The sequence below is a fragment of the Puma concolor genome, chromosome C1 (assembly GCF_028749965.1).
Source record: "Puma concolor isolate L17-30 chromosome C1, mPumCon1.1.hap2, whole genome shotgun sequence".
Classification (NCBI taxonomy): Eukaryota; Metazoa; Chordata; class Mammalia; order Carnivora; family Felidae; genus Puma; species Puma concolor.
The window spans coordinates 41,591,980-41,615,367 of NC_141674.1; the positions used below are offsets into that span (position 1 = coordinate 41,591,980).

Genomic DNA, 23,388 nt, shown 5'->3' on the forward strand with positions numbered 1-23,388 from the left:
AATCTGTAAATACATGTGATTCAGTCAAAACCACAATTAGGCTTATTAAATGACTTGCTAAGGTGATTCTAAAAGTCATTTAAAATGGTAAAGGGGCAAGAAAAATTTGAAGAATAAGGAGTTGGGGGACTTGCCATTTCTAAGACTTTTTATGAAACTGGTAATTCAAATGATATGGTGTTGATATAAGAGGAAAGAAATTGATCAGTGGCAAAGAAGAGAAAACTCAAATAGAACCACACAACTATGACAGTTCAGAATATGATAACATTTCAAACCAGATACTGTCACTCAGTAAATGAAGCTGGATCAAGTGACTGCCCATATGGGAAAAATAAAATTTACTTCCTACCTTATGCTATACACAATAAATTCCAGAAGTATTAAAGGTATAAAATGAAAATTCATACTTGTAAGAATATATAGAAGAATGTCTTTATGATGTCAAGACAGAATAGGATGTTTTAAAGCACAAACCATGATAGAAGAGATTGGTAGATTTGATAACCTTCAAATTTTAAAACTTTTGACCACCACCAACAACCAAAAGACACCACAATTGAAGAGAAAGATAATGCGTGGACAGGAGTGAAGATATTTACAATGCATATAACTGACAAAAGATTAATATCCAGGGTATATTTTTAAAATCCTACAGATTAATAATAAAAAAGACAAAAAGAAATCCCAAAGAACACATACCAATCAGTAAAAAAGACAAAAGAATGCCTAAAAGAAAATGCACAAAGGATATGTACACTCAATTCATATAAGAGGAAATAAGAATGGCAATAAATGCAACTAGGTTCTTATTTCTCAGTGATATCAGAAAATGCAAACTAAAACTCCAGGAAGATAGTATTTTTATCACATTGTCAAGGATTTATAAAGTCTGATTATTCCTAGTGTTGGCTAATGATTGGGGATGTAAGAACTTTCATATAGTACTGGTTGGGATATAAATCAATACAACACTTACGGAGACATTTTGTAGTATTTAATAAAGTTTAAGATGTGCCCAACTCTACATAAAATTGGAACTCATTCCATTTTAGAGCATATTCTTACTTTCTTATAGAAGTGTTACCAGGAGACATATACAGTAATGGTCATTGCTGGATTATTGGAACAGGAAAAATGAAAAATAACCTAAATGTTAGGAAACTGACACATTGTGGAATACTTATATAGTAGAAATACTATATAGCAGGTAAAACGTACATATGTATTCTCAAAATAGATTGTGTGTGCGTGTATATGTGCACATATATTCTCAGCATGAAAAGTTTGTGTGTGTGTATATGTATGTATATATACATACATATATATATACATACATACACACACACACACACACACACACAGCACTAAGAAACCTCAAAACAATATTTAGTGAAAACAGCAAAGCAGATTGTTCACTGATCTATTCCTATTAGCTATAGTAATGTCTAGAAAATTTAATAAATATACGTTAAATCAATGAATGATGTTAAAATAGGTCCTCCATGCAACAGCATTTGGGTAAGCAGGCCAGACCTCAGGCTTTCCTATTTCCTTCTGTATTGTTGACTCCTCTCTTTCCCCTCTAGATGATGTGCTCTTCAAGGGCAGAGATATATTTTACTCCTATTTATATTCCTTGGCTATTAATGTTCCTGGCCCAGAATAGGTATTTAATAAATCTATTGAAGTAATTAGTGAATGTTGCTTATTATAACAATGCCCTATTAAGAAAGGGCTTTGGATCAGGAATTCCAAAACCTGAATTCTCCTGCCTTTTAGTTGTAGGACCTTGGACAGTTTTTTTTTTTTTAACCTCTCTGAGCCTGTTTTCTAATTTCTAAAGAAGCGTAATACCTGTTCTGTCTGAATCTCCAAGTTCATATTTAAATGTGTTATATGAATGTAAGATAGGTTTCTAATATTTCAGCAGGGAGAGAAAGGATGTGGTTGTAGAGTTACTGTGGGAGTGGCTGTGCTGTGTATTTATAACATTGTGTACATTTCTTTTAGGAGCTGTGTGAGCAGTCTGTGTCCCAGAGGAGTCATCATTTCTTTCTTACTATCTTAGATCCAGTTTACCAATTCAATTTTCTCTTCTTGCAAAGGGAGATTGGCCCAAAATAGCCAGAATTCTGTTTTGTGGTGTTCTGTTTTGTTTTGTTCTGTTTTTCTTCTAAGCCATGAGAGCAAAACTTTCTGTCTTTGGTACCAGAACTATGACTCATGTCTGGGGTATGTTTGTGTGTAGAAGAAAGAAGAGAGAAAGTCAGAAATTTCATCTGGTTGCACTAGACTCCAGCTCTAGTTACTTTCTATTTGGAACTTGGATAGTGTGACCCTGAAGCAGCAGGTATCTTGGTGAACACAAAGTACTGATAACCTGCAAGGTGGAGCATCTCATATATTCAGAATAGAAATCCTGAGAAGTAAGTGAAAAATATATGTGTTTACTATGTTGGTACAGTGGGTCATAAAAGCAGGCTGAAATAAAAACTTTGGTATTTTGGTGGGTTTGCATCGTAAAGAACTTGTTTAAGGTAGAATGTTATTCAATATGTGGATTAGCTAACAGAGTTTTGCTTTACCAAATGTAAAAAATAAAGTAGCATACACTCAGATAAAGTGAAAGGATGAATGTTTGGTGGAAGAGAGCCTGGCACAACTGGTAAACCTCAAACTGTCCAACTGTAGAGTTTGATAAGAGATGAGAGGTAGGCATGGAGCAAATCACTGAGGACATTGTAGGCTAGGCTATGCCAGCGTGACCATATCCCTTAAACCAGACACTCAAGAATAAAAGACCAGGATACTCTATTCATTATTATGCCAGGACAACAGAAATAATCTGGAACTGTCCCAGGCAAACCAAGTCATATGGTCACCTTACTTGAAGGTGAAGAAGAGCCATTGATGTGGTTACATATCCCACAAGGAATGGGAGGCTAAAACAATTTAGGAGGCTTGGACAAATCTAAATAATAATGTTGACTGGAAGGGAATGAGAGGTGTGGGCCAGTTGCTAGATGAGGATATACAATTGAATGAATGATTGTTGTTGTTAAATAGGGTAAAGAATTTCAACATGTGTAAATGCTGTTGGGAAAGAGCCAGTAGTCAAAGAAGTTGAAAATTTGGTAGAGTAAGAGATCTAAGGAACAGTGATGGGGTTGGAGCCCTTTTTCCATCATGACAAGTGGAAAGGAAGCAAGAGTAGGTATAGATGCAGGTGAATGTTTGGGTGAGAGGGCATAGCAGGTCTAGAGTTTCTACCTGATGACTGCTTATGTTGTTGTTGGGAGTTCAAGGAAAATAGAGAAAGTTTTAAATAGCTACAGAGGACAATGGGAGAGAGACCAAGGGCAAGGATGCCCTCTGTCATCACTTAGATTCACCGTCATCTGCTCTTCTAGTGGCAGTCTTTAACCACACATGCACTGGCATTCTTAGTCAATGGATAAAGCACGAAAAATAATATAAGGTATAAGAATTGGAGTAGAACAACTAAAACTGTTATTATTTGTAGCAACTTAACAGAAAATTCAAGAGAATTTACAGATTTACTATTAGAATTGATAGATGAATTTAGCAAGATTACTGGATACAAGGTCATTATACAAAATAAACTGTATTTTAATATACTAACAACTAGTAATTAGAAAATGAATTTTTAAAAATAAGGAATATTTACTATAGCATCAAAAACATTAATCACTTAATAAACATTAATGAAAGGTGGACAAGACCTCTACTCAGAAAACTATAAACATTGAAATGTAAAGAGACTTAAATATTTGGCAGTCCCAGTTCATTCCATCAGAATCCTAGCAAGTTTTTGTGTAACTTGTTCTGCTTGTTCAGATTTATAAAGGACCAAGAGCACCCACTTCTGATTCCTGCCATCTCAGTCAACCAACAGACCCCCAGTAGAAATGGTGACTTGTTCTCACCTGGTGGCCTAGGGGGACCTGGGCATTGACTGTGGTGCTGATGTTGATTTATAACTTATAAAGGCCAAGAGAAAAAAGGTGGAGGATTTACTTCGCCTGATATCCATATGTAAAGACTTCTAAAAGATAACATTGGAGAGAATATTTTCATGGCCTTGAGATTGGGAAAGACTTCTTAAAACACAGAAAGCCCAATCATAAAGTGTGAAATTAATACATTGTACTACACTAAAATTAAGAATTCTTCATGGACATCTTTATGAGAATACAAAGACTGGCAACAGGATGGGAGAAGATACTTGCCTAATTCATAACTAGAGAAGGGTTCATATCCAAGATTTGTAAAAAGCTTCTACAGATAATTATAAAATAATCGTCCAGTCTTGTCACTATTTCACAAGAGGATATTCAAATAGCCAAGAAACATGAAAAGATACTTAACCTTATTAGTTATCAGGGAAATGAAATGTATATTAAACCCACTATAAGATAGCACTACTCACCTGCCAGAATGACTAAAGTACAACAATGTTAGTGAAGATGTGTAGCAGTTGAAACTTTTGTAGACCATTGGTTGGAGTATAATTGGCACAGCCACTTTTGAGAATTATTTGACAGTATCTTTTACAACTGGCATGTGCAAGGGTGCCTGGCTGGCTCAGTTGGTAGAGCATGTGACTCTTGACCTCAGGGTCATGAGTTTAAGCCCCATATTGGACATAGAGCCTATTTAAAACAATAAATAGGGGTGCCTGGGTGGCTCAGTTGGTTGGGCATCTGACTCTTGATTTTGGCTCAGGTAATGGTCCCAGGGTTGTGGTATTGAGCCTCACATCAGGCTCTATGCTGAGCATGGAGCCACTTGGGATTTTTCTCTCTTTCTCTCCTTCTCTCCCCCATTCTCTCTTTCTGTCCCCCCTCCCTCCCTCTCTCAAACTACAAATAAATAAATAACAATTAAAAAATAAAAAAAATAAAATTGGCATGTAGATATCCTATGACCTAGCAAATTTACTCCTAGATATATAAGCATATGTATAATGAGAGAGATACATAAGAATGCCTTAGCAGCATGATCCTATGAATCAAAAACAGGAGACAACATAAATATCCATCTACAATGGGACTGTAAATAAATTGTGGAAAATCCATACAAAAGAATACTATATATAGCAATAAAAGTGAACAAACTACTGCTATATACAATAACTGTGATGCATCTCACAAGCATTATGTTAAATGAAAGAAGCCAGACACAAAAGAAAGTATATTGCAGATTGCAGAAGTCCATTTGTATAAAGTTCAAAGACAGACAAAAATAATTTGTAATGTTGGAAAGAAAGATAGTATTTACCTTTGGAATGGAGAGTGGGGCTAATGATTAAGAAAGGTTACAAAGGGAACTTCTTTTCACTAAGCTTGTAGGGTTATGATTTATGTATATGTCACCTTTCAATATGAAGTTGTTGTTTTCAAATGATAAAGAATATGTAAAATGCTTATAGTGCCTGGGTCATTGAAAATATTCAGTAACAGGCAGTATTAACTATTTATTGTGATTTAGGTCTCTATGATGACAAGATCTAGGGCAACACTCACTGTCCAGTAGACTTCTTGCAATTATTAAAATATTCTGTATCTGCACTTAGTTTCATAGCCACTAACCGCATGTAGTAGCTATTGAGCACTTGAAATGTGACTGAGTAACTTACTTTAAATTTTAATTAAAATTTAAATACCCATGTGTGACTAATGGCTGTTATATTGGGTAGTGCAGGTGTATTGCCATTGGGAATGAGTGACTGAAGGAGAATGGCAGTGAAGTTTATTTGAGTTGAACAAATCAGGAAACTGGGAGGCCAGATGGTCAAATGAATTGTACATCTGTATGTTGAAGAATGTTCAGGATAATGGCAAGACCCAATTGGACTGGGAGATTGTTAGCTATCTTCCAGAGTCTTCACAGAAGCATTTGGACAGAGGAGAGATAAATTATAATGGGTGACAAAAGACTACTTTCTCCTGTATAGGCTGTCAAAGGGACCTAAGTAGAAATATTTCTGAAGCACAGCTTAGGTAATTAAGGGCCATTGAAGGAGAGTTTCAAGAAGGAACCGGTCAGCAGCAGCAACAGTGCTTTAGACTGGTGGTGTATGACATAACTAGAGAGTACTAAAGCAGTCATTGGAGAACTGTGCGACTGTAGTTTGGTGCAGTGGTGGGAAAGAAGCTAGATTGCAGGAGTGGATGAAAGGTTAAGACATTGTCAGTTTTTTTTTTTGTTTTTTTTTTTTATAAATTTTTTTTTTTCCAACGTTTATTTATTTTTGGGACAGAGAGAGACAGAGCATGAACGGGGGAGGGGCAGAGAGAGAGGGAGACACAGAATCGGAAACAGGCTCCAGGCTCCGAGCCATCAGCCCAGAGCCTGACGCGGGGCTCGAACTCACGGACCGCGAGATCGTGACCTGGCTGAAGTCGGACGCTTAACCGACTGCGCCACCCAGGCGCCCCGACATTGTCAGTTTTTAAAAAGCTCCTTTGTGAGGGGTGCCTGGGTGACTCAGTCGGTTAAGCATTCGACTTCTGCTCAGGTTATGATCTCATGGCTTGTGAGTTCAAGCCCTACATCAGGCTCTGTGCTGATAGCTCAGAGCCTGGAGCCTGCTTCAGATTCTGTGTCTTTCTCTCTCTCTGCTCTTCCCCCACTCACACTGTGTCCCTCTTTCTCTCTCAAAAATAAATAAACATTAAAAAGTTTTAAAAAAAATTTTTTTTGATTCTTGGGGTATCTGGTTGGGTGAGTAGTTAAGCGTCCAACTTCAGCTCAGGTCATGATCTCGAGGTTTTTGAGTTCAAGCCCTGCATCGGGCTCTGTGCTGACAGCTCAGAGCCTGGAGCCTACTTTGGATTCTGTGTCTCCCTTTCTCTGCCCCTTCCCCTCTTGCACTTTGTCTCTCTCTTTCTAAGTTAAGTAAACATTAAAAAGAAAAAAAAAAAAACTCCTTTGTGAAAAAGGAGGTTGTAGCTAGGGGGAGATGTGGGGTTTTGCTTTTTTTCATAAATGGTTGGTAATTGAGCCTAAGAAAGGACATAAAAAAGTGAAATTAATTGGTGTGTTTAGTTTTTTTCCCCCCAGTGCGTGGAAGAAATGTTGGGGCTGTATGTACAGGGCCTTTGTGTGTGGTAAGGAGGAAGGGTCTAGTTGATAACAGTGGAAAGGTTAGTTTCCTAAGTTAGTTAGATTTTGAACAGTCTTGATTGGCATTATGAAGAAATGTTGACTTTATCTCTTAGTTCAGAGACCCAAGGAAGGTTTTAAACATCTTTTTCTTTCGTGAGACTCTGTAGTTTAGAAATATTACTCTAGCAATAGCAAAAGACTGGACTAAAAAGGTAGCCAGACTGAAGGGAGACAGACTGCCTTATCAAGCATGGAGTTATGAGAGCCTGAATTCGGGTGTTGGCAATTCAAAGATGGAGAAGAATTGACATATTTGAGATTATGGTTCAAGGGTGGAATGAGCACAACTTATGGGGATGGAATGAAGGAGGACATGTGTAGAACCTAGAGGTTTCCATCTGAGTTGACCAGGTAAATGGTAAATTTACATTAAGGGATCCAAAAGAAAGAACAGACATTTGGGATTGGGGTGATTTATAACATCTTTGTTGAGATATATTTCACATACAGTGCAATTCACCCATTTAAAGTATTCAATTCATTGTTTTTAGTATATTCACAGAGTCAAGCAACCATTCCCACAATCAATTTTAGAATGTTTTCATAAAGAAACCCCTATCTGCGGGCCACCAGGGTGGCTCAGTTGGTTGGGTGTCTGACATCAGCTCAGGTCATGATCTCACAGTTTGTGAGTTTAAGCCCTGCATCGGACTCTGTGCTGTCAGTGCAGAGCCCACTTCAGATCTTCTGCTCCCCTCTGCCTGTCTCTCCCCTGCTCATGCTCTCTCTCTCAAAATAAATAAAACATTACAAAAATTAAAAAAAAAAAATCCATACCTGTTAGCAGTCACTCCCTATTTTACCCCACTTCTTCCCTTCCCCACAACCCTAGGCAAACTTTAATGTACTGTTTGTCTCTATGAATTTGCCTGTTTTGGACATTTCATATAAATGGAATTATACCTTATGGTCCTTTGTGACTAGCTTCTTTCACTTAGCATGATGTTTTCAAAGTTCATCGATGTAGAGATCATTTTTTGCCTTGTTTTATACTCACCTCTTTGCATGTTTTATCTCCTCCTCTGAAGTATATGTGCCTTGAAGGCAGGGACTGTTGTTACATATTACAGAGCTGTATCTAGCACATATTTTTGTATTTAGTATGACTTAGCAAATATTTGATACATCTAACTCAGTTAACCAGAAAGATCCACTCCCACACTTGCTTACCCACTGAAATGTGTCTATATTTGCTGTCATGGAATAAGTAGGTATCCTGCCAGTGGTTCTGGTTCTGACATTCATTCTTTGTGTGACCTTGGGTAAGTCATTATACTCTCAGGAGATACTTTCCTTATCTGAAAATGGGGTAACAATCCTAACCCAATCCAAAACTGAAGAATAAGATAATTCAGGTCAGTGGGGTTTGCGTATAGTTGGGGTTTATCCAGATGGCCTCTGAGAAGAGATTTAATAAATGTTTGGCTCTATTACCTAATCCTCTTGTAATAGGAGTAGCCTTTTTTCATGGGATTAGGTATTTTGGCCCCCTGATTCTTTTCAACCCCCATTTTCAAGGTCCTGGTTTTGTTTGTGGCACACTGTTACTTTTGTAACCATCCTGGGGCATTTTGCCTATCTCAGGTTCTCTAGCTTCTCTCTCTGGAATACTTTAGACACTTCTTAAGGACACTGATTATAATGTTACACTCCCTGTTTTGAGTAGCTTCCTGTCTCTTAATTCCTGTTGTCTTCATGAGCTGCTTGAGGTTGAACACAAAAAAAGTTTAAAAACCCAGCCTATCCACTTTCTTGGTACAAACAACTTACAAATGCATTCCCTTCCTCCCCTGTCTTTGGAGAGTTGTTCACGCTTTTATTAGAAAACATAGCTTGGATGTGTACTTAAGGGTCATGTACCAAAATAAATAATGTAGTCCTTGACTTCCAAGATCTCATGGCACTTCAGTGGGAGGAGGCAGACATATGAACAGAAAATTACAGCAGAAAGTGGAAAGTGCAGTTGCACAGCCATGTATAAATGGGGGCACACTGGGAAGAATTGATTGGGGTAGTGTTTTGAAGCAACTGTTACCTGACATTTCTGCACTAAGAAGTGTAACACAAAGCAGCCTGCTGAAGAGGACCTGCATTCTTTGGCCTCACAACAACTGGGTGAGGTGGAGGTTTCTGACCCCCCAATTTTAGAGAGTAGTCCAAAGCTCAGAAAGCCTCAGTGGCTGACTCTGAAACACAGATTCTAGACTCAGCTTCTATGTTTGTCCCCTCCCCCTCACCACAACCATGCCCCTTATGCAAGGATAGAAGGTAGCCATGCAGAGTACTACAGTGCCCTGCCATCCCCTCTCCTTTAGTTCTTCCTCCCTAAGCAAAAATACGGTCTCAGATTCCCCTTTTCTGTGTCTAGCTTACTGCCAGTGTCCTCGGTGCATTAAGCATTCCAGGGCTGTAGCAGTAGTGAATATTGCTGATGTCATTGTTTGCCTTATTGGGATTTTGCTCTTTGTTTCACAGGGAGCTGTGATTGGTATAGACGATGAGGACGACAGCACCTTCACAATAACTGTTGATCAGAAAACCTTCCATTTCCAGGGTGAGCTGAAAGAAGAGATTCTTTCTCTTCACAGTGCCAACTGCTTCTTTCCTTCTCTTTTGGGTTGTTGGCTGGATGACTTGAATGGTTTTGCAACTGATCTGCATGAATGAGTGCACAGGAACGTTCTGGATGAAGTGGTACTGCAGGTTAGGCAGGGATTTGTATCTGCAGTGGATACAGATCTGTTTGAAACGACTGTGGATCTGGCTGCAATTGGAGATTAAAAATTTAAAGGATAAAAATCAGTGAAGGGAGAAAGTAATGGGCTGCTGCTGCTGCTGGCTTGTGTTTACAGAAGGTTGCTGATCTTCTTTATCGAGGAGTATGGTTCTGCTTCTGCATGAAGAGTCTAAAGACTGATTGTGAAGGTTGCAGTGTTTGTCTGTGTAAAACTCAAAATGTAAATTAAATTGAAGCTAGTGGCAACCTTTGGCTTAAAGGTTTTGCTTTGCTTCAAGAACTGCAAGTTTGCATTCATTTCATCTGCATTTCTGTGTGTTGTCTGCCAGCCGTCATTTCTCTGCTATTATCCTTTTTATAGTTAATAACACCAATGCCATCTGCCACTGCTATGTTTCGGCATTGCATGCTATGGTTCACCGGTAGAAAGGGTAAGGTACTGTATGATCATTCTCATTTCATCTTGCTTTGAAAACTAAACCAGCAAATAAAAGTCAATTTTAATGATGTACCTTTCATGTATAATGTACCTCTCATCTATTAGGAATGTCTATTAGCTTTGTTACTAATGGTTTTGTCATTTTGCCTATCCAGAGTAACCTCTATTTTATGTTAAAGCAGTCCATGGAACTTAGAAATGAGAAGCTTTGGATATGTTAGCAGTTTCTCTGAACTACAAGTGACAATGCACTATGATAGATGCTAGGTGTACCAGTGTAAATAAATATATTAAATAAGTTGATAGCTTAAAAATGTTTTGGGTTATGAAGTCAGTGACCGGATATATTATACGAGATGTTGATACAGCTATTGTCCTTCCATGCTAGGATAGTATAGTGAAGTTATTTTTCTTCATTGTCTTGTTTAAGAAATTGACACATAGAAATGAAAGATGCAGCTTATATACGATGAAGACAAACCAATATAACTCAATAGTGATATACCTAATGCTTTCAGGAAAAAACATCCTTAAAATATTTACTGTGTTTGGTCATACTCTTTATTCAGAGCTGCTTAACTAATAATCCTTTCTGAAATTTTCCACTGCATTTAACTATACAAAACATTTTAAATCTTATTATGAAAGCTCGGGGCCTTTATTTTTAGGTTGAATATATAATGCTGCTCATAAACTAAAGTAGATAACACCCCCACACTGAAACTCTTTACTTGAGTGAATATGAATACTTTAATGTGTTTCCAGTAATAGCTGCTGGATGCAGGTGAAGGCTGCAGTATAGAATTTTCTCCTCTGCAGTTATTAAGGAGACACCTCCTTTGGACTTCCAGAAGCTGTATTGTTTGCCTATTTAAAGGAGAGGAGACTCAGACCTCTAGAGTAAGGGTACCTGTACCTTCTAACTTTTAAATTACTTATGTTTGATAGTCCCATATTTCTGTGGTTTGCTTATAAAATAAGCAATTCCTTTAATTCTTTTATTGCTATAAATGACAGGTGTAAGTAAGAGTTATATGTATTTTTAAAATTAATTCTTAGCTCTGGGACTGTCAAACTGATTAGTTTTCTCTACTGTAATAGTAATGGGAGCTTCAGGCAACATGAGATTATCTGGCTTTTGTAAAGAACTCAGCAGGACTCTATATCCTATATATTCTTGGCAGTAATGAGAGTTATTTCACATAGATCCTTACTCAGAAGAAATTCTCTGAAAATTTGATAAAAAGTTCTTAATGTCTGGTAGATTCTGTATTCTTTTTTTTTTTTTAATTTTTTAATGTTTATTTTTGAGAGAGAGAGAGAGACAGAGTGTGAGATGGGGAAGGGCAGAGAGAGAGGGAGACGCAGAATCTGAAGCAGGCTCTGAGCTGTCAGCACAGAGCCTGATGCAGGGCTTGGACTCATGGGCCATGAGATTATGACCTAAGAGAAGTTGGATGCTTAACTGCCTAAGCCACCTAGGCGCCCCTGATAGATTCTGTATTCTTGATTAGAATTGAAAACAAGTTCGGCTGATATATATTTGTATATGTTTAAGTGTGTTGAAGTTTTTATTTAATTTACCAGAATTTTTTAAAGCAAATAAAGTATCAGTTGATGCATCTATAAAGTAAATTTTACTTACTATCAGCTATTAAAGGGAAAGCTAGAATTTGTTGAGCTACATTCATTTATTCAACATCCATTTTAAGATCTGGGGTTACAGTAGTGAACAAAACAGATAAAATTCCTTATCTCTTGGGTCATCCATTCTGGTAGAGGAGAAAGCCAATAAGATATAAGTAACATATATATTAGTAAAATACAAATACATAAAACAGTGCTAAGGCCTGGGGAGAAAAAAATAAAAGCAGGAAAGGAGAAAATGAAATACAAGTGAGGTTGTGTATGTGGGCACGGAGGTGCTGAAATTTGAGAGTGGCCAGGGAAAGACTCATTGAGACGGTGCCCTTTGGTGAAAGACCTGAAGGAAGTGAGGAAACAAGCTTTAAGGCCTTATTGGGGTTGGTAATAGGGAGTACATCATGCCTAGGCAGAGGGAATAAGAAGTGCAAAAGAGTGTGCCTGCTATATTTCAGGAGCAGCAGGGAGGCCACCTCTGATTGGAGTGCAAGTAATCATGGGGGAGGGTAGTGGGAAATGAGATCTATGAGGTAACAGAGAAGCTGGTCATGTGAGGCCTCATATGTCAGAGTAAGGATGCTGGATTTTACTGAGAAGCCGTTAGAGGGTTTTGAGAAGAAGAGTCACATGATGTAATTTTTAACAGTATCAGTGTGGCCACTGTGTTGAGAATAAAATGCAGGAGGCAAGGACAGAAGCAGGGAAACTAGTTAGGCTATTGTCATCCAGAGAGGTAATATAGCTCCCACATGGTAACTCAGGGGGTAGGGAGGCAGTGAGAAATAGTTGAATTATGTATGTATGTTTAATCTTTATAGAGGTATAATTAATATATGATAAAATGTACACATTATGAAGTTCAGTGAGTATTGACAAATTTATTACTCATAACTGCTTCCACAATCAAAGTATTGAACATTTTTGTCATCCAAAAGATTTCCTTTTTTCTTTCAGTCTCCACTTTCAGCCACTGGCCCCAGGCAACCACTGATCTACTTTCTATCATTATAGATTTTTCTTTTGGAGAGTTTCACACAAATGGAATCACACATTATGTCGTCTCTTTTGTCTGGTTTTATTTTAGCTCAGCACAATGTTTTTGTTTTTGTTTTTTAAGTTTTATTTTATTTATAAATTTACATAAATACGTTTATGTTTAATATATAAACAGGGGCAGGGGCACAGACAGAGGGAGAGAGGATCCCAGGCAGGTTCCACACTGGCAGCAGGGAGCTCAATGTAGGGCTCAAACTCACAAACCATGAGATCATGACCTGAGCCGAAATCCAGTCAGACGCTTAACTGACTGAGCCACCCAGGCGCGCCACATAATGTTTTAAATATTCATCCATGTTGTTCCATGTACTGGTAGTTTGTTCCTTTTATATTGTTAAGTAATTGTCATATGATAACTATATTTTAAAGGTTAAACTACAGCACGTGAGATAAAGGAGTCTAGGTTGACACCAAGATTTTTTGACTTGCCACAAGAATGGGGATGCCATTAACTGGGGTGAGGAAGATTGCGAGAGGAACTAGTTTAGAGAGAGGATGTGGGCATCAGGAGCTTATTAGCCTTGGACATGTTTATAAACAAGTTCTAGATGCCTATCAGACATCCAGATGGAGATGTCAAGTAGGCACTTGAAGTGTGGAGTTCAGGAGAGGAGTTCATGCTGAAGAAGTAAATTTGGAAGTCATTGGCATATAGATGGTATTTAGAGCCACAAGAATTTAGGAGTAAGTGTAGAGAGAAAAGAGAGGTCCAAGTAATGAGCCTTCGAACACTCCAACCTTTACTTATAGGGCACAGAGCTTAGGTAGAACTAGCAAAAGAGATTAAAAAGAAGCAATGAAAAAGAAGGAGGAAAACCAGGTGAATGTAGTACCCTGGAAGCCAAGAGACAGTGTTCTAAAAGAGGAGAGCAGAGGCATCAGCAACTGTGTCAGATGCTCCTGATAGATCAAGTAAGTTGAGGGATATGAAGTGATCAGAGGACTTCTAACCATTAGGAATTCACTGATAACCTTGAGAAGAACAATTGTAAGACGGAAGTATAGACAGTGCTTTCACATTCTGCTGAAATTACTGAACTACAGCAGTAGCTGGAGAGGACAATGAGAATAAAAAAATTTTTTGATAAGAGAAATAATAGCATGTTTTTATGCTGTTAGCAGTGATTCAGTAAAAGGGGAAAAATTGATGCAGGAGAGAAAGGGGAGAGTTGCTGGATGAGTGTTATTGAGAACACAAGAGAGGATGGGATCTAATACAGAACTGAGGCATTGCCTTTCTCTAAGAGCACAGATAGTTCGTCCATAATAACAAGAAAGAAAGTCAAGAGTATGGAAATATACATAGGTAGGTTGTTACCTATCACCTTCATTTTCACTATGGTTTAAATCTCTAGCTGCCCTCCACATCCTATATCCTGAAACATCATTTATTTATAATAAAGAGGATTGGTACCAAAAAAAAATTTTTCCCCCCAAAACAATAGATTACTTGTTATCACAATGATTCCCAGTTCTGGTAACTTATTATTTCAGAATGTCTCCAATTTTTAAGAGATGCCATAAAATTATCAAAACAAAGTCAATTTAAATTAACTTTGGATTTGAAAAAGAAATACTCTATTATGTTTTTTTTTTCTTTAGGTAATCATTGAAATTACAGTTCTAGCATGTTAGAGCTTTAAAAAGGTTTAAAAACTACAACTTCATTCTGTCCTTTGTCAGAGATTAAAAATAGTTGCCAATTTATCTTTACAAGGTGGCTGTTTTTTCTTTTGAACAAGGGCAAAAAAATGATTCCCTTTCCTATCAGTCAGCCAAACTTGTTTGCATATAGATTCTCTCATAGACAGTGGATGGAAAGTAGTTTTGGTATAGACTGGCTGTTGAATTCAAACATTAATTGTGTATATAGTATGTGTAACTCCCTGTTTTCAGAATTGAGAATATACTGGTAAATAAGACTTGGGTCATGATGTCAAGGAGTTTGTAAAGAAGTAATTGTAATGTAATGTGAAATATGCTGTAGAGGTAGAAATATGTATAAGACACTGAAATAATGAAGAGACAAAAAAGGCAGTCACTCAGTGTTTCACAGAAGAGCAGGGTTTTTTGTTACCAAGTAATTATTTTTATAGTAAAGTATTTAATGTAAAAATTAAAAGGTTCCTGTAACCAGACGCTGCTTCCTTCTGCTTCCTCCTTACCTTCTCTCCGTGGCACTTCTGAAGATTGGACAAGTTTGTTAGGCTGAGGGATGTTGTAGCATGTGCAGAGGTATGGAAATATGATGCTGCCACTGTGTTCAGAGAACTATGAAGGTTGGTACTGTTAGAACAATGGGAAGATGAGGCTGTAGATATAGGCAGAAGCTTACATCTAAAATAAAGAGGTTATATTTTTATCCTGGGGTCAGTGAAGAACCAGTGAAGCAGAGTTTTAAGCAGAGAAGAGACAGAGTGAGACATGGGCTTTAGATGAGTAGCTGTGATTGTTGATAAGCGCCTGAATGGGAAAGCGGTAGTAATGGGGAAGGAGAAGAGGAAATAGATTTGAGATTTTTAGGAGGTGCATCTGTAGAAACTGGTGACTGCTGGGAAATGGGAAGTGAGAAAATGATTGTAGTAAAGGTGACATTCTTGGCTTGGCATACTGTTTGGATTTGTCAACATCTGAGGTAGAGAAACTAGGGGAACAGAGATGGTAAGGGACTTATGTCTGTGGGACACATAGGTATAGATGGGGATGGCAACTGGATCTGAGTCTGGGCTGAAGATGGAGATTGGTGCTTATCAGCACATTGCTAGTAAGTAGAACTAGCAGTTGAAAAATTGAATGTCTAAGAGCTAGGCAGATAAATAAATGAGTGAAGAGTAAAGCTAACTGAAGACTTTAGCAATTTGGAAAACTCATGCCCTGTTGGAAGTTAGTTGCTATTCCAGACAGTTGTAGGCTTTTGCTAATGCTTGTCCAGTGTTGCCAGATTGTCCAGTTTTTCAAGAGAAGCCAGAATCCAATTTTTTTTGTGTGTGTGGGTAGGAGTTTGCGTATGTGTGTGTTAGATCTTCAAATTAAACAATAACAACAAACTATGTAGGCCAATGAAATGCATCTGTGGCTAGATAAAACCTCTCTGTATTTTCAGTCTCTGATTAAAACCATAGAATAGTCATTAGGAACCTTCTGGGAGATCTGAAGGAGAAGAAAGCTGAGGGGGCACCTGGGTGGCTCAGTTGGTTAAGCGTCCAACTCTTGACTTCAGCTCAGGTCATGATCTCACGGTTCGTGAGTTTGAGCACTGCATCAGACTCTGCCCTGACAACACAGAGCCTGCTTGGGATTCTGTCTCTTTATTTCTAATCCTCCCCTGCTTGCTCTCTATCTCTCTCTTAATAAATAAAAATAAACTTAAAAAAGGACAGAGCTGAGGACCAAACCTGGGAGCACACTAGAGTGGAACCATCAATAGGCTCAAAAGAATGATCAGAGAGATTGGGATGAAAGCTATTACTCTGAACCTATGCCAGTACTGTATTTATTAGTTGCATGTCAGCAGTTCATATGACTCAACCTAATGATAGAAGACTAGATAGTCTGTAGTTCACACTAATAATTAGAAAAATACCCAGTTATTTAAATTTTACCTTCAAATAACATTGAGTCTATTTAATGCTTTTTTTTTTTAGATAAACTATGAATTCAATTCTTTTAATAGTTATTGGAATATTCAGATTGTATATTCCATCTTAGGTGAGTTTTTTTTTTTTTATTTATGTTGAGGTGTTTTTTTTTAATTTTTATTTTTTTTAAATTTACATCCAGGGGCGCCTGGGTGGCGCAGTCAGTTAAGCGTCCGACTTCAGCCAGGTCACGATCTCGCGGTCCGTGAGTTCGAGCCCCGCGTCGGGCTCTGGGCTGATGGCTCAGAGCCTGGAGCCTGTTTCCGATTCTGTGTCTCCCTGTCTCTCTGCCCCTCCCCGGTTCATGCTCTGTCTCTCTCTGTCCCAAAAATAAATAAACGTTGAAAAAAAATTAAAAAAAAATAAATAAATTTACATCCAAATTAGTTAGCATATAGTGCAACAATGATTTCAGGAGTTGAATCCTAGTGCCTCTTACCCATTTAGCCCATCCCCCCTCCCACACCCCCTCCAGTAACCCTCTGTTTATTCTCCATATTTATGAGTCTCTTCTGTTTTGTCCCCCTCCCTGTTTTTATATTATTTTTGTTTCCCTTCCCTATGTTCATCATTCTGTCTCTTAAAATCCTCATATGAGTGAAGTCATATGATTTTTGTCTTTCTCTAATTTCACTTAACATAATACCCTCCAGTTCCATCCACGTAGTTGCAAATGGCAAGATTTCATTCTTTTTGATTGCCGAATAATACTCCATAGTATATATATACCACATATTCTTTATCCATTCATCCATCGAGGGACATTTGGGCTCTTTCCATACTTTGGCTATTGTTGATAATGCTGCTATAAACATTGGGGTGCATGTGTCCCTCTGAAACAGCACACCCGTATCCCATGGATAAATGCCTAGTAGTGCAATTGCTGGGTCATAGGGCAGTTCTATTTTGAGCTTTTCGAGGAACCTCCATACTATTTTCCAGAGTGGCTGCACCAGCTTGCATTCCCATTATTTAATGCTTTAATATGTATATGTATATGTATATATATACATATGTATATATATGTGCATATATATATATATATAATGGTATATAATATAATGATATATAATGACATATATAATGACATATATATATATAATGATTTACAATGTTACTGTTAGCGTTTTGGGATAATAATGATAGCTACATTTATTGGATGTTTATTTTATGCCAACACTGTTCAGAGTTTACTTCCTTTAACTCAGTTCTCATGACCTTAGGTACTAATACTGTTTTTATTTTACAGATAAAGAAACTGAGGGCCACAGACACATAGGTTTTGTAAGGCAGAACTGTTATTTGAACACAAACAGTTGTGCTCTAGATCTGTTCTCTTAACTGCTACAAAAAGTTATTGTAGAGATTTGTAACTAGTTTATAATTAATTTTTATAATTTTATCAGGAAAGGAATTAATGTAAAATATAAGGAACTTTTAATTTACAGTGCAGTTTAATGCAATTAAAAATTTTTGTGATGTTAATGTTCTATATGTTCCATTACTTAGTATAAATAGTATAGTAGTGATGGTGGTAACAAGTACCACTATTACTAGTACTAAATATCTAGGATATTATTATCATGAACCAGGCACAGTGTTCAACAGGCACTGTACATTACTTCCGTAGTTCCTAAACTCCACAACAACAAACATAGTTTTAGAGTTAGAGAAACTGAGTTTTAGAGAAGCTAAGAGTCCAGGATTGGTAGATTAGCGCTCAGGTCTCTCTAGATAAGGTCTCTCTAGTTCTTGAAGTGTGCTACCAGACCAGCAAGATTAGCATCACCTGGGAACATGTAAGAAACATAATCTCTGGCCTGACCCCAGACTTGCTGAATCAGAAACTCTGGGAATGGGCCCTGTGTAGTGATTCTGATGCACCCTGAAGTTTGAGAGCCATTGGTCTGGATTCTGTGGTTTTACATGTTATTCCAGTTTACTCTCCTAACAACCCTACACATTAGATGGAATATCTCCAATTTATATATGAGTGAAACGAGACACAAAGAGTCAAGTGACTTGGCTTCGTTCTTAGGTTGTCTCTTACTGTGTCCTAACCTACATACTAGGGGTGTTTGTTTTGCCTTAAGCAAACCTGGTGTGTGAAAAATCTAAATTTTTTAAAGATGTGATTAGGTCTTCATAAAATCCTTTACTTTCAAAGACTTTACTGAAGACCCCATTTAGACAGTATGTTCTCCAAAATTATTTCAAGTATGAAATTGGTTTGCAAATTTATTTGGATGTATTTTTAAAGCAATGTAAGTTGCATAAGACCAAATACATTTTTTAGACATAAAAAATGTCTAAATTAGAAGAATCTTCAGGAATTGTATCTTAGTGGAAGTCATCTGTGCTTGGGCTGATAGCTGACCTTTTCAACTCAGTCCATTGGAGCTTGCAGAATTGCTACAAATCAGCCCAGTGGTGAAAGAAAGTGTTTAATTCAGGAAAGCTATATTGATCAAGTGTATTAGGGCATCATTGCCCCTACTGCATTAACATTTGTCAGTGCAGCATGATACATCCTCATCATTAATCATTTAGAAGAACAGACAGTACATCATCAGAGTAACCTTGGTTGCAGGCTTAAGTGTCTTCTGCTTAAAAATAATCATCTTGGGATGCCTGGGTAGCTCAGTTGGTTAGGCCTCTGACTTCAGCTCAGGTCATGATCTCACAGTTCTGGAGTTCGAGCCCTGCATGGGGCTCTCTGCTGTCATCAGCAAAAGGGCAGTGGGGTGGGGGTTGGCAGTGGGGAGAGTGCGTCACTTGGGATCCTCTGTCTCCCCTCTGTCTGCCTCTCCCCTGCTCACCTGTGCTCTCGCTCTCAAAAATAAATAAACATTAAAGAAAATAATCATATGAAGGGTGCCTGGGTGACTCAGTTGGTTAAGTGTCCACTCTTGACTTCAGCTCAGGTCATGATCTCTCACTGTTGTGAGATTGAATCATGTGTGTGCTCTCTTTCTCTCTCAAAAAAAATCATCTCAGCCTTCTTATTATTAGTAAACAGATTCCATTATCTTGTGTTCATTAATGACTTTTTAAAAAATTTCCCTTTGTAGTTATATATTTTTGATATGTACATGATAACCTCTCCTTGAAACCAAATAAATAACAATTTAAAGTCTTTGTGTAAAGGTAGTAAATCAACATAATTCTTTGTTTTGATAATTTTTTTAAAGTTTATTTTTATTTATTTTGAAAGAGAGGTAGAGAGCAAGCGGGGGAGGGGCAGAGAACGAGGGAGACAGAATATCAAGCAGCCTCCATGCATTCAGCGCAGAGCCTGATGTGGTCCTCGAACTGACAAACTGTGAAATCATGACCTGAGCTGAAGTCAGACGCTCAACTGACTGTACCACCCAGGCGCCCTTGGTATTATCATTTTTTTTTTAAATTTTTTTTTAACGTTTATTTATTTTTGAGACAGAGAGAGACAGAGCATGAATGGGGGAGGGTCAGAGAGAGGGAGACACAGAATCTGAAACAGGCTCCAGGCTCTGAGCTGTCAGCACAGAGCCCGACGCGGGGCTCGAACTCACGGAGTGTGAGATCGTGACCTGAGCCGAAGTCGGCCGCTTAACCGACTGAGCCACCCAGGCGCCCCGGTATTATCATTTTTAAAAATTTTTATTTAAAAAAATTTTTTTAATGTTTATTTATTATTGTGAGACACAGAGAGAGCATGAGCATGGGAGGGGCAGAAACAGGAGGAGACACAGAATTTGAAGCAGTCTCCAGGCTGTGAGCTGTCAGCACAGCCCAGTGTGGAGCTTGAACCCACAAACTTCGAGATCATGACCTGAGCCCAAGTCAGACACCCAACCGACTGAGCCACCCAGGCGCCCCCCTGGTAATACCATTTTAAAAGAATATCAACCCAGTGGCCCTTCTCAAAAGTGTTTTTTAATGTGTTTATTTCTTGTTTGGTAACTCATTAATTCCTTTGTCCATTTTGTTGTTGGTGGTGTGCTCATCTTTTTCTCATATTCTTTTTTGAAAGAGAATAGAAAACAGTTTCATTCATTAACCCTACTGTCTGAGAAATTGCTAATAGACATTGTCATCTTTTTTACCCAGTTTGGAACATGACTTGGTAAGGTGTTAGTGTGAAGAGTATATAAAGACATGTAAAGGAAATCATTTCCTTACTTTAGTACATAATGTGTACTTGAAAATCTGCATGAAAGTAAACCATGTGAGTTGCACAAAGATTTGCAGGGTAGAAGGGGGATATATTCCTACCACTTACTACAGAGTCCGTAATGACACCTAGCCTCTTAGACATAGTATTTATTCATAAGATGTATTCGTACATTTTATTTCCTTTTCTTCAAAAATAGCCATATAGGCAGTAGACCAAAGTCTTATTGCCAAAGTCTAATAAGTGTTCCACTGATGATAAAAATTTACTGTTTTCAGCATGCCCAATTATTACTCAATTATATTATGTTTATAAAATTTTATTAGCATTCCTATTGACACTTAATTTTTCTATTTTTCTTCTAATTAAAAGAAGGGTAGACTAGAATGCCAAATATATTAACGTGGTTGCATGAGCATTGCTCTTCAAGTGGAGATGGTGATGCTGCAAGAATTAAATTGTTGCATGGCAGACTTTGCACATAGTAGTGGCACAAAATGTCCATTTGTTGCTTGATATAAGAAAATTCAGATTTTCCTCTGAAGAGTTGGTCTACAAGAAAGTGTAGATTACATGAAACTTGAATAAGCAAATACTGCTTATATAAAATGTAATGTCATACCTCAAGAAATTTGGGGAACTCAACAGTAATTTGAGGGACAATTACACATTAATTTTTATGTACTTGTTAGTTAATAGTTCAAGGAAGGGAGTGATAATGATAGATTTTCCATGGTTTTCAAACTTTTAATGAAAGCATTTTACAAATGCAATCTTGTTTAAAAGCCTAAATGGGAGATAGAAAAAAGTAGAGCTGCTCTGGTTGAAATAAGAGGGATGGAAGGCTTAGAGCTCTGCCACAGGCAGCTCCTGGGCACTTTTTTGAGAAAATACCAGTATTTAAATTTATTTCTTTCCTCTATTCATGTATTCCTTCATTTTTATGGTCAACAAATATTTGAGTGCTTATTGTATGCTAGGCACTAGGCTAGTTTCTGAGTATAAAGTAATGAGCAAAGCAAAGTGCTTATCCTCAAGGATCTCACATTTTGAAAATCATTATAGAGGAGGTTTTCTGGTTGCAGTTTCATATAGTTCTCTGATTCCAGGTTAAATATCCCTCAGTTAAGCTCTGTATTCTGGTAATAATGCCTGGACTGCACTTGTTTCACTTTTAGGTAACTAACTAGCTGATGAATTCTAAGAAAATGCTCATTCTGCCAAGGTCATCTTTGTCTTTTCAACCTCCTTAATTAACTCCACATGCAGTTTATGAACATTCATTCTCATGATTATGATGTTTTAATCAATGTACTCCATGCATAACAGTCCAGCATATAAATTGAAGTTGTAGTTCATCATTGCATTTTCTTAATATTAAATTTGGATATTAAGAGTTTCTTAATATTAAAATTGAGATACCTAAAAGAGTTTGACTAATATCCCAGAAAAAATAATTAGAATTCAGAAAACTGTAAAGAAGCTGCATTTTTGCCGGATTGCCAGCTTTATTTATTTTTTTTTTTAATTTTTTTTTCAACGTTTTATTTATTTTTGGGACAGAGAGAGACAGAGCATGAACGGGGGAGGGGCAGAGAGAGGGGGAGACACAGAATCGGAAACAGGCTCCAGGCTCTGAGCCATCAGCCCAGAGCCCGACGCGGGGCTCGAACTCACAGATCGCGAGATCGTGACCTGGCTGAAGTCGGACGCTTAACCGACTGCGCCACCCAGGCGCCCCCGGATTGCCAGCTTTAATGAGGACATCTGTTTTGGGTGACTAATAGAAGGAATCAGAGTATCATATGAGAGAGAATTGAGCTGAGCCCTTGCATGTGGGTGATTTAAGTCAAGTGGTGAACAGATATCAATGAGTTTTTTTGTGTTTTTTTTTTAAATATTGGGGAGGATGATTGGATACCTTTTCTGGTTAAGGTGATTATATTTAAAAAAATTTTTTTACATTTATTTATTTATTTTTGAGAGACAGAGACAGAGCACAGTGGGGGAAGGGCAGAGAGAGAGAGAGAGAGAGAGAGAGAGAGAGAGAGAGAATCCAAAGCGGCTCCAGGCTCTGAGCTGTGAGCACAGAACCTAATGCGGGGCTCAAACTCAGAAACCATGAGATCATGACCTGAGCTGAAGTCAGACGCTTAACCGATGGAGTCACCCAGGCACCCCAAGGTGATTATATTTTAGAAGTGACCCTCAGATGAATAAAAGAAGGAAGTGGAGAGGAAACAAACACTTCATCTGAGGTTGCAGATAATGTGCTAGGCACTGTAATCCTCCTATGTACATGCTTATGATATTTTTATTATCATTTTATATATACAGAAACAGACTTGGAAGGACTTTTTATCCAAGGTAACATGTATAAGAAGTGGCCGAGTCTGGATTCAAATACATGCTATTTTCATTACATAGTGCTGCTTGTTCATGCCTTTCCTCTCTGTTACTCTTAGCCACATTGACTTCTCTTTTCACCATGCCGTAGCCTCTTTGCAGCTCTAGCTTCACTGCTGTT

At 37.8% G+C, this 23,388-nt stretch overlaps 1 protein-coding gene across 8 annotated transcripts in view; it reads left to right on the plus strand.

Moving 5' to 3' along the window:
- OSBPL9 (oxysterol binding protein like 9) overlaps positions 1-23,388 on the plus strand; it is a 194,143-nt gene that overhangs the window by 66,484 nt on the left and 104,271 nt on the right. For 6 of the 8 annotated variants that reach the window (XM_086716949.1, XM_086716952.1, XM_086716950.1 and 3 more), the window contains exon 3: positions 9,670-9,748. The exons of the other annotated variants lie outside the window; for them this stretch is intronic. In XM_086716949.1, coding sequence (XP_086573075.1) covers positions 9,670-9,748 — 79 coding nt within the window. The remainder of the gene's footprint in view (positions 1-9,669; positions 9,749-23,388) is intronic. 8 annotated transcript variants of the gene reach the window in all.